The sequence below is a fragment of the Corvus cornix genome, chromosome 2, assembly GCF_000738735.6.
Source record: "Corvus cornix cornix isolate S_Up_H32 chromosome 2, ASM73873v5, whole genome shotgun sequence".
In the NCBI taxonomy this organism is placed as follows: domain Eukaryota; kingdom Metazoa; phylum Chordata; class Aves; order Passeriformes; family Corvidae; genus Corvus; species Corvus cornix.
This window is the reverse complement of record NC_046333.1, coordinates 42,509,056-42,523,458: the sequence shown is the minus strand read 5'-3', so window position 1 is coordinate 42,523,458 and position 14,403 is coordinate 42,509,056. Positions and strand designations below refer to the sequence as shown.

General features: G+C 36.0%; 1 protein-coding gene across 3 annotated transcripts in view; it reads left to right on the top strand.

The window, feature by feature from the left end:
- Nucleotides 1-14,403, top strand: part of KCNH8 (potassium voltage-gated channel subfamily H member 8) — a 175,473-nt gene that overhangs the window by 147,809 nt on the left and 13,261 nt on the right. For 2 of the 3 annotated variants that reach the window (XM_039549761.1, XM_039549759.1), the window contains 4 exons: nt 6,604-6,642; nt 8,352-8,707; nt 12,992-13,098; nt 14,014-14,090. In XM_039549761.1, coding sequence (XP_039405695.1) covers nt 6,604-6,642; nt 8,352-8,707; nt 12,992-13,098; nt 14,014-14,090 — 579 coding nt within the window. The remainder of the gene's footprint in view (nt 1-6,603; nt 6,643-8,351; nt 8,708-12,991; nt 13,099-14,013; nt 14,091-14,403) is intronic. The other variant, XM_039549760.1, reaches the window with a different exon arrangement.

Genomic DNA, 14,403 nt, shown 5'->3' with positions numbered 1-14,403 from the left:
GTCCTTTTGAACATTCTCCATTCTCATTCATTTCACTTCCTAGGATTATTACATTCTGCATCAGATTATAAAGCTTAACCCAAGGGTAACATGTTGAAAAAAATCCAGGCTAGCAAAGCAGCTTATTGATGTTTTTAGACTGTTGTATGAGGAGGGTATAAAACGCTGTGTCAAACAGAATTTTAGACAGGAAAAGCTCCTGGCTTTCAGAGTATTGCCTTGGAATCTAACCATATTTCTATTTTAATTAGACAGGCATGCTAGAGGATAACTTTTTTTCCAATGTGTCTCAATGTGCTTTAGGGAACATCATATTATAACTTTTACAATATTAATATTATCTTTGTCTCTATGCTGTAAAAAATGGAAAATAGAATTAATCCTAATATACCTAAAATTTAAAATAATGTCAATTTGGAGAGAGAATTTATTTTAATTTTTTTTTTCACTACTCCTTTTATTTGTATTGATGTAGCACTGATCTGTCAGTGACCTTAGATTTAGAAGTGTTTTTACAATAAGCTGTTCTTTTATTATTATGGGTCATATACGACTAATTAATGAATGAAATGATAGTACCACAATGTCTTCTATAAAAACATTAGATCTGAAGGCATAGACTACCTTGATATATAATGTTCATGTCAGACTGGCTTATGTGGTGAAGTTCCTACATGACTTGCAGAGTCATTATAACCTCAGGATATATGCTGAAATGTGTGAAACTAAATGTAGTGTAGTCCTTGAGAAAACTGTCTATAATCTGTGCGAGCTGTGTATCAAGTTGGCATTTTACATCGATACAAGTGTGTGTTCTCAATTTTATTGCACTGGTAACGTTTTTAGTGCCATTTTTCTTCAAACATCATAGAACAGTAGAATAACAGAGGACCTCTGAAGGTCATCTAGACCTACCCCTCTGCTCAAAGATATGAAAGCATGTAAAAATGGAAAACCAGAAATTTTTTATGTACAAATGCAGTCAAAGTTTCTACTGATATAAAAAATAATATATCTGTGTCTTTTTCTTTTTAATCACCTATACCTTCAGCCAGTAAAACCAGAGCTACAGAACCCGCCTACATAAGTGCAACTAGAGTTCTGCTGAAAATAGATTTGGTACCCAAGACATATATTACATTATATTACATTACATTATTAAAATCATGTTATTATTTACCACATCATTGACAATTTTTGAAGATTTGGTAAATAATAGCATGACTGTAATAATAAATATATACACACATTATATACATATATACTGTATATAGAGTACAGTAGTGCATAGATAGTAAGTGTTCAGAGACAGATTCCATTGCTAGTCACACTATGTTCATTGTTCATTCCATCACTGTCCAAAATTGATACTGGATTTCTATGACTGTGTTTGTTTTTATGTCGTGCTACTTCAAGCAATTTTCTTAAGACTTCTCCACGGATATATTACTTTCCTCAAGGAGGCACTCATTAACACTCATCCCACTGATTTGTCCTGTGAATGCTAACAAAACACCTGGCCAACATCAGGAATGCTTAGAAATAGGCAACTGGTAATAAAATTAACTGGGAGACTATTCTTCAATATCCACTTCATTGTCCCCCTCTTTTTAAGAGCCTCTCTGAAGTTAGATATACATATTTACATAAATAGTAGTATGAAGTTCCATTTAAAGATAAAGCTAACAATACAAACACAACTCCTTCACAGTATCTCCAGCCTCAAACTGAGGAGTCTAACTGAATATCACGGGCCAATTAAGGGCCAATCATGCAAATATTTATGAATCTGTTCAAAATCTTAAAGATGCTTGAAGTTAGGCATATAAGTTTTATTGCTTTGAAAGCTGCCAGCCTTTATTGTAGTTTCTATTATGTAAGTCTTTACTTGACTGTAATCAAACTGTAGGAGTATTAAAAAGCTTTCTCCACTACGTCTTCTTTCTGTAGCAATCTGCAGGCTTTTCCAAAAATACAACCTGCCAGACAGTACAGTCAGTGCCAGGTCTATTGTCTACTTTAACAATTCCTCCTTTTGTCTTCTTTTCACCTTATTGATAGTCTGTTCTTTAATTTTTCATTTTTTAAAATTCTTACTGGCACAGGTTTACTATGAAAGATGCATTTTCATAGCAGTTGAAACCCTAATTTCTTCTCCTGTTTTGGGGTGGGTTAGAGGCACATAAGTATATAGAAGTAAAGATTACTAATTATACCATCCATGTTTTCCATTTATTTGATTCTTAATGTGGCACAAGTGACAGAGACATTAGTTTTTTGTTTCTGTAGCACCTTTTTAACAAGGAGTGCAATGTATCCTGTATTGCTACTAAAACAATTAAAGTGTAATTTTAAAAAAATTTAATATATGCAGAGAGGTTAACATTCAGGTTTTAAAGAAACATATGAAAAGTAAACTTTTAATACCAAATATAAAAGCTCATGTGAGAAGTTTGAATCCAAGAAAGTATTCATTTGCAAAAAAAACCACTATCCAAAGCTAACCACCACCAACCAGTCACAGAACATTTGTACCAACTTCACAAGTTAAAACAATTACAAAGAAACAAAAGATTCAGGACAACATCTTAACAGGAGATTGCAGAGCTCGTGGCAATTCACTATTACAGTTTCCCTAGGATAAAATGCCAGTGACAGATCTGCTGTTCAACTTTTGCTGCTAGTTCAATGCACTCTGTATTGTAAGAAGGATCAGAGAACGCTGAAAACATCTGCTTCCACAAAATACTCTTTATCTGTCCATTAAGCAAGGAAGAGAGAGAAGAATAACCTGAGAAAATGTGGGAACAAGCCAATGAACAATAGAAAGTCTTAAAAAGAAAAGCAAAACAAGGGAAAACAAAGGGGGTGGGGATATAAAACAATTGTGTCTAACAAGGTTTTTGTGAGTGATTGAGTCTTTTGTGATTCAGAGGACTTGTGATATTTCATTAAAAATTTCCTGATTACAGAAAACTGAGGCCTGAGTACATGTGAGGCATTAAGTTTTGCAGCAGTACAATAATCTCTTGTTATGTACTTGTATTTCTTCCATTACCATACAGTAAATTTGCAAAGAATAGAACATCTGGTATGCATTCTTGTTTTTTTACCCCACACTGTCTGTGCTCCTAAATGGGCTTTTCCAGTTTCCAAATGCTGACTAAGAACATTAATACTCCAGTTTGATTTCAAATCCTTCCCTGAAAATGTATTTTATCCTTTTGACTCCTCAGATATAAAGAATTATTCATGTATTTTAGTACCTAAGATTACAAGAAAATCAGTGAAATTATGTTTCTATTTTTATTCCTACTTTTTGTGAAAGCAGCAAGAATCCACCCAGAAAACACTGGTAACATTCTATTGAGCCCAAGCGTGAAAATTTAGTGACTGGACATATAACGTATTAGCCTCAAATTTAGCTGCATCTCTGTATCCTCTTTCCAGGGTTTTATATTTGGAATTAATCTTGAATTATTTAATTGCCTGTGTTGGCCACAGTTCCTGGGAGAGATTCTTTATAAATGACTACTGCCATTTGACACTGAAAAAATTTTCGGATCACTGGCTTTCAACAGCAAACCACTAGTGTTTTCAGATGGAGAAATATTCTTTTTGTGCTTTTAATAATATCAAGGGTTACTGAATTTTTTAAATCTGTGTATTAAGATACTAAAAAATTGGAAGATTATAGATTTGTGATTCCATATTTGGAAGATTTTTATATGATTCTGCTTTAGGTACATGATCTCTTATTGTTTTGTCTTGTAAAATTAAATTTAATACCTGGTTTCACAAGACATAAAGAGACATCAGCACTGAAATCAAAAATTTAATTAGACTCTCTGACAGTATTTCACATAACTCATGCTAACATCAGCATTTCTGTTTTTTTCCTAATGCATATTAAGTTAAATATCTGTGTTTTTCCTTTCAGTCCTTATCCTTTAAGAGCTGTACTTCTTTTTAAAAGAGGGGAATATGAACTATTTGGCACACTCTTTTTGCAGAAGGAAAAAAAAGAGCATTTTATAGAAGAGTGCATTAGTGTGTTGCCCTAAATAAAAGGTTTTAGCAGCCTGGAAACTAGGACAACACCTCCTAATTATTTTCTGATACTACATTTTTACAGGGATAAAACTATGTGCATAATAAGGACTTTTAACTTACTGCACTTTGGCTTTGTCCAAGTTCTTGTTCATCTTTTCTCTTTGAGACTGGAGGGAGAGACAGAGGAAGTGCTGGAACAAGTTTAGAAGTAAAATCCTTGAGAGTTCTCTCTGGTCACAGATTAGATTCCTTTGCCAACTTAAACTACTAAGCCATAAAGCCCAGGCCCCTGTTGTGTGTACAAGACAGGGTATTCAAAGCTACAAGCAGTAAGTATGGTTACAGTGTATTTATAGAAAAGTAATTACAGCACTCTTTACCGTGGATTTTGTGCTATGGAAAAGATAGTTTATCGGTCCTTAGTTTATTTAAAAATATCAATATTTGGGGAAATTGTTCCCAGTAGGTTAAAGGAACCAGTTTGGGGAAACAGGGGAAGCCTGGTAAGCAGCTTCTCAAATCACATGCTCTGTGTTTGTACTTACCCTTCTTTTCTGTTACACTTCCTCCTGAGGACAAAAAGCAACCTGCCTTCAAAAATTCCTTAACCCTTCTCTCGGGAAGGTCACGAGGCAACCAAATGCTGCCACTAACCCCATTTCCTCTGCAGCCAGTTTCTCCATGTGACCAAGCCAGGGTAACACAGAGCAGAGAGGGATTGATGGGTGGCCGTGGCTGCTGTGCTGAGGAGCAGTGGGGAGGTCCAGAAGCAAGGGCACAGTGCTAACAACCGGTCATGCAGCTTAAAACCCATAGAATGACTTCTTTGTCTACGTTTTCTAGATGTACAGTCGGGTTTACCATGTACTCAGGAGGAGGAAATAAACAAATCAAAACAAAAAGTGAGGGAAATCTTCACCCACATACAAATGACAAGTCACTTCTAAAGCCTTCAGCAGGAAAATGCATACTTTCTGAGGTCTTTTTTGTGAAGCTGCTAATGTTTGGGATTTGCCTGGAATTTTAATTAAGGCTGCTATTTAACATTCACACTGCACCTGTGCCTAGAAGCCAAGCAAACTGCTGCCCCAAAATTATGGGCACTATTTTACACTAATATTTCAAACATATGTGCAAAGCAGGCCAGTAGTACTTCCTAATTCTGACTCTAATATTTTAGTACATTCCTAGTTTCCTCTCATCCTGAATCTTGAAAAAGATAGTGATTCTTCAATTGGCATAGATTACAATGCAACTTGTGAGATTTCAGTATCTGACATCTCATCCTCTGCTATCATCTAGTACTTTAACTCAGTAAGAACACAGCAGTTATTTTGTTTACATAGCCTAATTATTGCAGTTGCTCTGTTTGGCAGTTATTAGAGTGTTATTGCTACATTTAATGGTACACCTGCTACACTCTTGGCTGTTGTGCAGTAGGATTTCTCCTTATGAAAACTTAAATATTCTGTATTTGTATATTACACCATTACTAGTACTCTCACTACAAAACAGTTTTTAGGTTAACCTGAAAGACTTGTAAAGGAACAAAAAAAAAAAATTAAAAAAAAAACCAAAAAACCCACACAATTACTATTTTGAAATCTGTGCCTAGAATTTGAATATTTAGGAGCTCTAAAGGCTTTTGTCAAACAAACTGAGAAGTTGCAATGACTGTCAGAAATGCCTAACTTCTACCTGTGTTTGGAGAAAAATAAATTGATGCTATGAACTGATGAGTTAAGCTCTTTTGGCCTTGATATGTGGGTTTAGGAAAGCTGAAAATAATTTCTCAAAATTCTACCAGACTAAACTATTCCTATAAATACAGTATATAGGCTGTCAGAGACTTGCCTGTGGTCAAGACGTAAACATTCAAATAAACAGCAGAATTTTCATAACAGATATTATTCAGCAGTTCCAGTGGATTTTATTAGAAGTAGCTGCACTTGAAACTTGCATAATTTTTTCTTCCTCCTTTTCTTTTGTTTTACTTTCTGTGTAATTCAAGAAAAGAAAATATTATGACCTTGAATAGGTTAGACACCTATCTCCCTCAGGACTACTGTGCTCCTACTTGCTTCAGTCTCACTACTGCTTTTGAAAATTCCTCAGAGATGCTGGAGATACTTAGTTCATCTTCACATACAGACTAGGCTGGCACAGGAGCTAAAGCTAAGCAGGGCCAGAGTAGAGCACTTGTTCCTGCATTTCCATCAAACCAGCACTGAAACCTACCAGGCATGCTGTCACACATCTACATTCATTCATGTTTTAGAGTCTTGACCTACTTTTTTATTAAAGTAAAATGTTACTTTTTCATTAACTATCTTTTTATTTAAGATAAAACATGTTTTTTCCTCACAGCACCTGTTTGCAAGGATTATCCTTAGTTCACTGTTACGTCACCATTTAATTTAATACAGCCATTTTATCATGAGTCTTTTCTTGCATGGACATAAATGTTTTGGTTTAGATGTTTGTATCCTGTTGGAAGCCAAACTGTGGAGATGTACCTATTTCCTACCTTTTTGGTTTGTTTTTTTTCAGGTAATATCAAAATTATCCAATAAGCCTACACTATCCCAGGTATGTTGATCACATTTTAACTATGCCAAGCTTGACTTTGAACATGCACATAATTATGACCAGAACAAAGCTTGAAAACTCCTTCCTTTCCTGCTTGAAAACACACTTCCATTGTTTCAGAATGAGAATTTAAATAGCATCCTGCAGATAGTTCTGCCACTGCCCATTTTATGAGTAACTGTTTAAGGGGTTTTTTTTCCCAGGTACTAAGTTTGGATAGCCTCCTATAGCAACTGCATTTTAAATACATGGCTACCTAAGCCAAAGTTCTGAATATGGGTAACACTCATTGTCTATAGAGTATAGGCAGTATAAGTGCCAGGTCCTGTACAATTTGATCATTGTGACAGCCTTTGGATGACTACTACAGTTGACAACAAGGCTTTTCTATTTTATATAGACATCTCTTCTGTCACAGCTTTAAATTCTTACCTCTTCATATAGATCTCAAATGAAAAGGTTCCAGTTCACTAAATCTGTCAACATATACCAAGAGAAAAGCATACACTCCATGAAAGTGTATTGTAACACACAGCAAAGTTAAACCTATGCTGCAAAACATTTAGACAGATGCTAATAGGGGCTTATAATATTTGGATAAATTCCCCAAATCTGTATTTCCACCCAGCCAATCTGGCTTAGCCTGAATGTTAGAAATCTGACTATGCAGGGTCATCTCAGGTTTTCTATCTAAAGCCAACAGTGCCTTAATAAAGCTTGATTAAGAGGAGTATCTTGTAAAAAAAATTAATTAACAACAAAAACTCCTTTTGAAACCATAAAATTGCATTTGGCTTGTTAATTTGATCTGGAACCTGAGTCTGCCTTAGGCCATTCACCTACTACACTACCAACACAGTAAGTTGTACCATGGGAATAAATGGAACTGTTTCTGATCCTGACATGAGGTCCATGTTAGCATATCTCAGCACTCATGACCAGGATACATTGTTACCATGAAAAAAATAGCATTGATCTCCTACATTGTGCTTTAATCAGTACATAAATTATAGAACCCAGGTCTATTTTGCTTCTAAATTTCCCTGGTTCCAACATCAAGCATCTAAATTGCATTTTTTTTCAAAACCAGATGTAGCTCCACTTTCTGCTGACTCAGTTCTGAAGCTGAAACTGTCACACTATTGGTGTATTAATGGGAGTTTGAGTGAACTGAAAAGCCTGTCTACCATCCTGGCAGTGACTTCAGTTACAAAAATTAAGGACACAGAGAACAACGGGCTTGAGCTGAACTGGTGTAAATGCCATTTATCCATTATAAAAGTTTCTATATGAAAAAGTGGTATTATTTGAATTACTAGCCTCAGACCTTTTCTGTGGACCACCAAGATTCTGGTAACATAACATTCAAAAGAAATAATGCCTCAGCTAAACAAAATTAGTCTTATCAAGTGTACATATGGCAAATGGCTTGCAAGAACTAATTGTGTACTCTTTCTTGTAACAAAACATATTGCAGCAAGTTAGCTGACTGTATCACGAGTGACCTTTTTTAATTTGTTTGTATTTTTCTTGTGTCTGCACATATAGCCATAGCTGAGGCTATGGATGAGTTCCAAAAGAGCTCTCTCTAATGAGAAATGAAAGCTGTGCTAGGTCTGGGTTTGTTCCAGGATGAACACCAGAAAAATTGTGTTTCTGCAACATCAGGCTCTGAATTTTATGCTAGTATGTATTATTTGTTATTTTAGACAGAGCTCAAGGGAAATGGAAATATAAAGAAGAGACTCCCTTCAATTGTGGAAGATGAAGATGAGGAAGAGGAGGGAGAAGAAGAAAGCAGCACCCTTTCACCAATTGATACACGAAGCACAAATAGCTCTCAGCAGAAGAAGACTGCAAGCAGTAAAAGCCACCTAGGGAGAAACTTGAAGCAGTTGGCCTCAGGAACTGTGCCCTTTCATTCCCCCATCCGTGCTTGCAGTTCAAACCCCTCAAGAGCCAAACATGAAACAGAGCTTCATTACTACTCCAGAAGGAAGGAGAAAAACCTTAAATTATACCTGTCAGCACTGACCACCACTGGCCCACCAGATCTGAGCCCAAGGTAATAGTTAGGAATGGTCATTTTCTTCTCTTTCATGTAACTCTAATTAAAAATATGATTTTGACATTATAAGAGTTATTCTTCAACAGTTTATACTTCTGTTCATCCCATATTACTGTAGGAACCATCACACACTATGCAGAATGTTATGACTTTAGAAGTTTATTGCAAACTAAAATATTTTTACCCATAAAAAGGGCAGTAAAAAAAAATGAGCAACTGCAAAAATGGCTATTTAAATAGTCTGGCCTTATGGTGTCATTTTGTCTATAATATTAATTCCCACAATAGCACTGTGAAACATTCCATCAGAGATACAAAAATTTAGAAAGCAAGTAGATGAAATTATAGCATAACGATGTAAATACAAAAAATTACTGGAGAAGAGGACTATAATGGAAAACAATTGCCTAGCAATTTTATAAAATATTTAGAGGTTTTTTCATTAGAGACAGGAAATCTGATAATGGAAGTTATGTAGACATTAAATACAGAGTTTAGCAAATCTTTTTTGCTGTGTCTTTTGACATAAAGAAGCATCGCATAACAGTTTATTGTGGTATTGCTAGTGTACAATTTAAAATAGTTCAATTTTTTACTTCTATGCTACTTACATTTATGTAATTTGCTTTTAAATTGCTGCAATGTAATCCTAGTTTTAGGACCAGTTCTTTAGAGAAACCACAGGCATACATACAAGGAGGTGCAGCAGTTCATCTTCCAGTTCAAGTTTTGCCTTCTATAATTTGAAGTGGTTTACATGTTCAAGCACTTCCTTTATTCATTAGAGGCAGAGTGGAAGTTTCTGGAACTTGCCATTGCAAATGTGAAATAGCCACACCTTGAGCAATATTTGTTTAATTCTGTCAAAGCACTGGTCCCTAGAGATGCAATCACAAAAAGGATACGGAAGATTATATAGAACCCTTTCCCCCCCATCATATATTTTATCGGTGCAGCTACATTTCAAATAGCAGCAGGATACAAACCAATTTTAGTTTTGTCATAAAATCATAGAAATCAAAGAATCCCTTAGGTTGGAAAAGACCTCCAAGATTGAGTCCAACCTTTGATGAAACACCACTGTGTCAACTAAACCATAGAACTACGTGCCACGTCCACTTGCTTCTCAAACACTTCCAGGGACGGTGATTCCACAACCTTCCTTGACAGCCCATTCCCTTCCTTTGACCTCCCTTTCTGTGAGGAAATTGTTCCTGATTTCCAATCTGATCCTCCCCTGGTGCAGCTTGAGGCCAATTCCTCATTCTGTCACAGGTTGCCCAGAGAAGAGACCCACCCCTATCTTGTTACCACCTCCTTTCAGGTAGTTGTAGAGAGCCTCTTTTTCTTCAAAACAAACCACTGTAGCTCCATCAGCCACTCCTCATAGAACTCTCCTAGATCCTAAATAGAGGGTCAATACAGGGAACGATAATGTGTGGAAAAGCAGCTTCTACACAAGCAAAATTGAAATGCATAGCAGATATTTTCTCATTTGTTTCCTAGATCTCATATGAATTTGGTTCAGTCAGCTACGAGTAAGCGTCATTATCACTCACATAACAAGTGGTAATTCAGGGAAAAGCTGCTTTTCCTATTTTCTGCTGAAATGTAATCTTGCTCATTATTGCTCTGAACTTATACAGCCAGACATTGGCACTCAAGGCTGCAAAAGAAAATATGAAAAAAGTATTGTTACATATTCCTGTTTCCATTCATAATTTTCTAACTGCAGACTAATCCTGTTAATAGGCTTGAAAATTGGCCCAAAATGTATGTTATGGTCTTTTTTTCCGGACAAAACATTTTCATATTATTTCCTAGAATGCGTTTATATTATTAGAATATTTAAACTGATGAGTTAATACCACTTTAAAAAATAGCCCCAAGTGTTTCCTTGTAAACATTAAGGAGAAAATAAGACCTTCATTTAAATCCTCATTTATATTTGGTTTTGGACAGAAAAGGAAGGCAAGGACAAGACTGGTTGAAATATCCAGTCAGTGCTGTTCTGAGGTGTATAACCACAGTTTCTCAAGAGAATTCACTTTGTCTCCTTAAGAAACTTGTTCTACTGTGGGTGTTTCCTACAGCAAGCCAACTAGAATTCTTCACAGGTGACTCAGGTTCTTTCTTTGTGCCCCACAGTGAAAGCAATAAAGCTCAGAGACTGGGTCAAATTTTTAAAGAGCTCTTGGTGCCAGGAACAGAAGCTAGAATTGTAATTCCTAGAAGAGAGCCCTGGTCTTCCCAATTACTTTTGGGTACTGCCTATGAAATGGAAGAGCGCTAAAAGGAAGAAAATGTAAGTGATAATAAAGGCAGCCCCAGGAGGAAGCATTTATGTAATTGAATCTCCTCAGACCCACACAGAGGAGTGCACTCTAGCCCTAAGCAACTGCTTAGAAGAGGTCACATGTTAATATTTTCTGACTTTTTGGCTTCTAGGAGTGGAGTTTTCTGTCTTCAGGAGAAAATTCAGGGCTGTACAACAGCTGATTCAGAGAGGGGTGAGACTTAATGATTGCCTTTGTCCCCTCATGTTTTCAATTTACTAGGTAATGTAGTGCCCAGCCAGTTCCTTGTGTATGAATAAGCATATTGCACATTACATATTTCCCACATAGAAGCCTGGTACTCCACAACTAGGTATTTTTGCTAATATAATTTCCTTTTAGTCTGAATCTTTAAACACTATAAAGAATGTAACATCTATAAATTCCAAGTCACATCTGAGTAAGCTTTCTCCTGTGTGCTGTAAAGGCACTTAAAATGTTAGCATTTTATATAATTAGAAACCTCTACAAAAGCAATATTGGCGTTTAAAATTTGCCTTTTGAAGCAGTGAGGCCAAATGACATTAAACAGGTTTTATGGCAAATTTCTAACAAAGTAATCATTCTGGTTTTCAGCTGCAGATAGCAGCATAGGCCAGGGCTGCTCAAGCACCACATTAGAGTCTCCTCTTCTACCAAAGTCTGATTAAGATTAGAGTCAAGTCTAGTAGCATCCAACTGGCACTATGAACACTCAGACATGACACAGAGATCTAAATCCACGAAGAGCCAAAAAGGACGAGAACACATGGTATGTGTACAGAGGTCTGAGTCACACAGGTCTTTCAAGCCAAATACATCACAGATACCTCTGTGTTGTCTGTTCTTTCTTTCTCCAGACATTTCCAGCCAAGAAGTTTTCTTGAAAATATCCTTATTAGAGAAAAAGTCTAATTTCCATCATCACAAAGTTATCAATGACTGAGAGGATAAGAACTTTCTGTCTTAGCCTTTCCAGATTAGTATTTAACTCATCTGCCTACTGTAAGACAAAATATGGAGCTTGTGCCTGGACAAAACAAGAAATTGATGCTTCAGTTCAGTAAACTGGCAGTTGTATGATTCTCTTTCATTGACTTTAAAATAGTTCTCTTTATAGCACAATTTATTTTAACTGAGAACAGAAAATATTCATAATTATATATTTTTAATGTGTGTATTAATTCCTCTGATACCTGTTTTCTATTCTTTGCATGCAGAACCTGATTATTGTATAAAATACTGCTTCTTTTTTTTCCTTTGGCTTCCTTGACTCTGCAATTTAGAGATAACTGATATGCATGGGCAGAAATAACCGGCAAAAATACTTTTTCTAGTAGTCAGATCCAACACCATTATTAATGTAACTGGGACACTGCAGGCTGGTCCACACATCTTCGTATATCAAATTTGCAAACAGGATTGCCCTGCCTGAGCTAGTTCATTTTAAACAAATTTAGAATAACTATTTGCATGGAAATGACACTGTTGACTGAGGTTTACAGAGATGTTTTTGTAAATATATTATGTTCAGGCTTATGCTCTGCTGAAATAAACTTGATAAGAGCTTGATTGTGTGCTGGAAGATTTTAGCTTCACAAGAGCATAGTGAAGCCTCTTTAGGTTGTGCACAGGAAAGATTAGCAACAGTTTACTTTAGATATGGAAAGCAAACTATGTTCCATATAAGTTTGAATTGGACCCAGAATGTGCTGCAAAAGTCATGGAAATTTTGAAACTTCGGTTAATTATATTTGGCCTCACATTCCTTCCATTATCAGTAATTTTAATTTTTAGTGACTCACGAGAAGTTATACCAGTATAATAGGTTCTGCTTTTCTCTAAACTTAATGTTGTGAAAAGTTTACCATTGTTTCAAAATGTGCCCCTTAGGAGTAATTTTTATAGCGTAATTATGGACATGATATTTATGAAACTGTTCCATTACTCCAATTTTTCTCAACAGAATTGTTGATGGGATTGAGGATGGAAACCATAATGAGGAAAGCCAAACCTTTGACTTCAGCTCTGATCAGCTCAGGCAGGAATCCAGGTTATCTCCTACATCTGGAGGTGAGCTTTGCCTGGGAAAATCACTCTTTAGAGAAAACAGTTTTCAAAAGTGCTTTTTGTTCCCATTTATTTCTTTCATCTCAAAAGTGGCATAAATAGATTAAACATATATTTGTACTCTCAGTGCCATTTCAGTGTCACAATTGGTTCTGTAGAAAAATACAGCAAGGTCCCAGAGGTCATTTGTAGTTTTCCTGCTAACAGACACTCATGATAAAACAGTTTGTGGAGGGAACTGGATTTTCATGTGTTATACCAGAAGTACTGTAGAATCTGCCTCATGCTTCCAAACCTTTGGTCATGGAAGGCACTAAACACAAGGACAAAATTGAAACCTATGTGTAAACTTGGCTCTCAACTTTTTAAAGACATTTAGAGAAGTGAGGGAGCGTGGAAGAACATAGATTTTTAAAAGTAAAAGAGTGAAAGCCTTGAATAATAAGGGGTTTTAGGAAGCCTTAAATGACCTACAGACTGAAAAGGTTGATAAAGTAGCACAACAAAGCAATGGAACTTGTCAAGATGGGGGGAAAAAAAAGATTAAAAAGAGACAGTGACTGTTTCCAACATCCGCTCTTTTAGAAGTAACACTCCCCACATAGCTATGTCCCTTTTTCATGGAGGAAACTAGGACATATATAGCTCCTCTTAAAGCCAAACAGGAAAACAATAATAAAAGTTTAGTCATATTTATGATTTTTAAAAAGTGTTGAGCTGCCACATGGATGGCGCCAGGGTTGTTATTTTCATTCCTTTCACACATTGTACACCAAACATTAAACACATGGTTTTATTTCCATTCTAGCCAACTGCAAAACGGGCTTAAATTTAATGCATTGGTTAAGTGCAAGAATAGTATTAGTGTTTCCAAGTGATCATACTCTTCTCATTTACATGAATTTGAATTCTTTTCAGAGGCTGAAATTGGTGCTGCTGTGCTCGTTATCAAAGCAGAAGAGACCAAACAGCAGATCAGCAGGCTTAATAATGAGGTAACAAGATTTTGTGGGGGTTGAAGGATATTAACAATGAATCAAGGAATGCTGGAGAAAACTCAGAAAACTCAAGAATGTGATAAATGTGTTATAAATGAGCTTACAAAACTGGATGAGGTTCCTACGTGTAGGGCAGTTTGGGGATTTAACTCATTCTGAGATTAATTTTCTACATGAAACCTACATAAAAGTTTGTGTCACATGCTAGGGTTAAAACTAAAGTGAGGCTAGTGCATCTGATTTTCTCAGGACTTAATCTCTTCTGAGTATGTTTCTATGTGTCTCTTTCCTCTCATTACTTCTCCAAGTT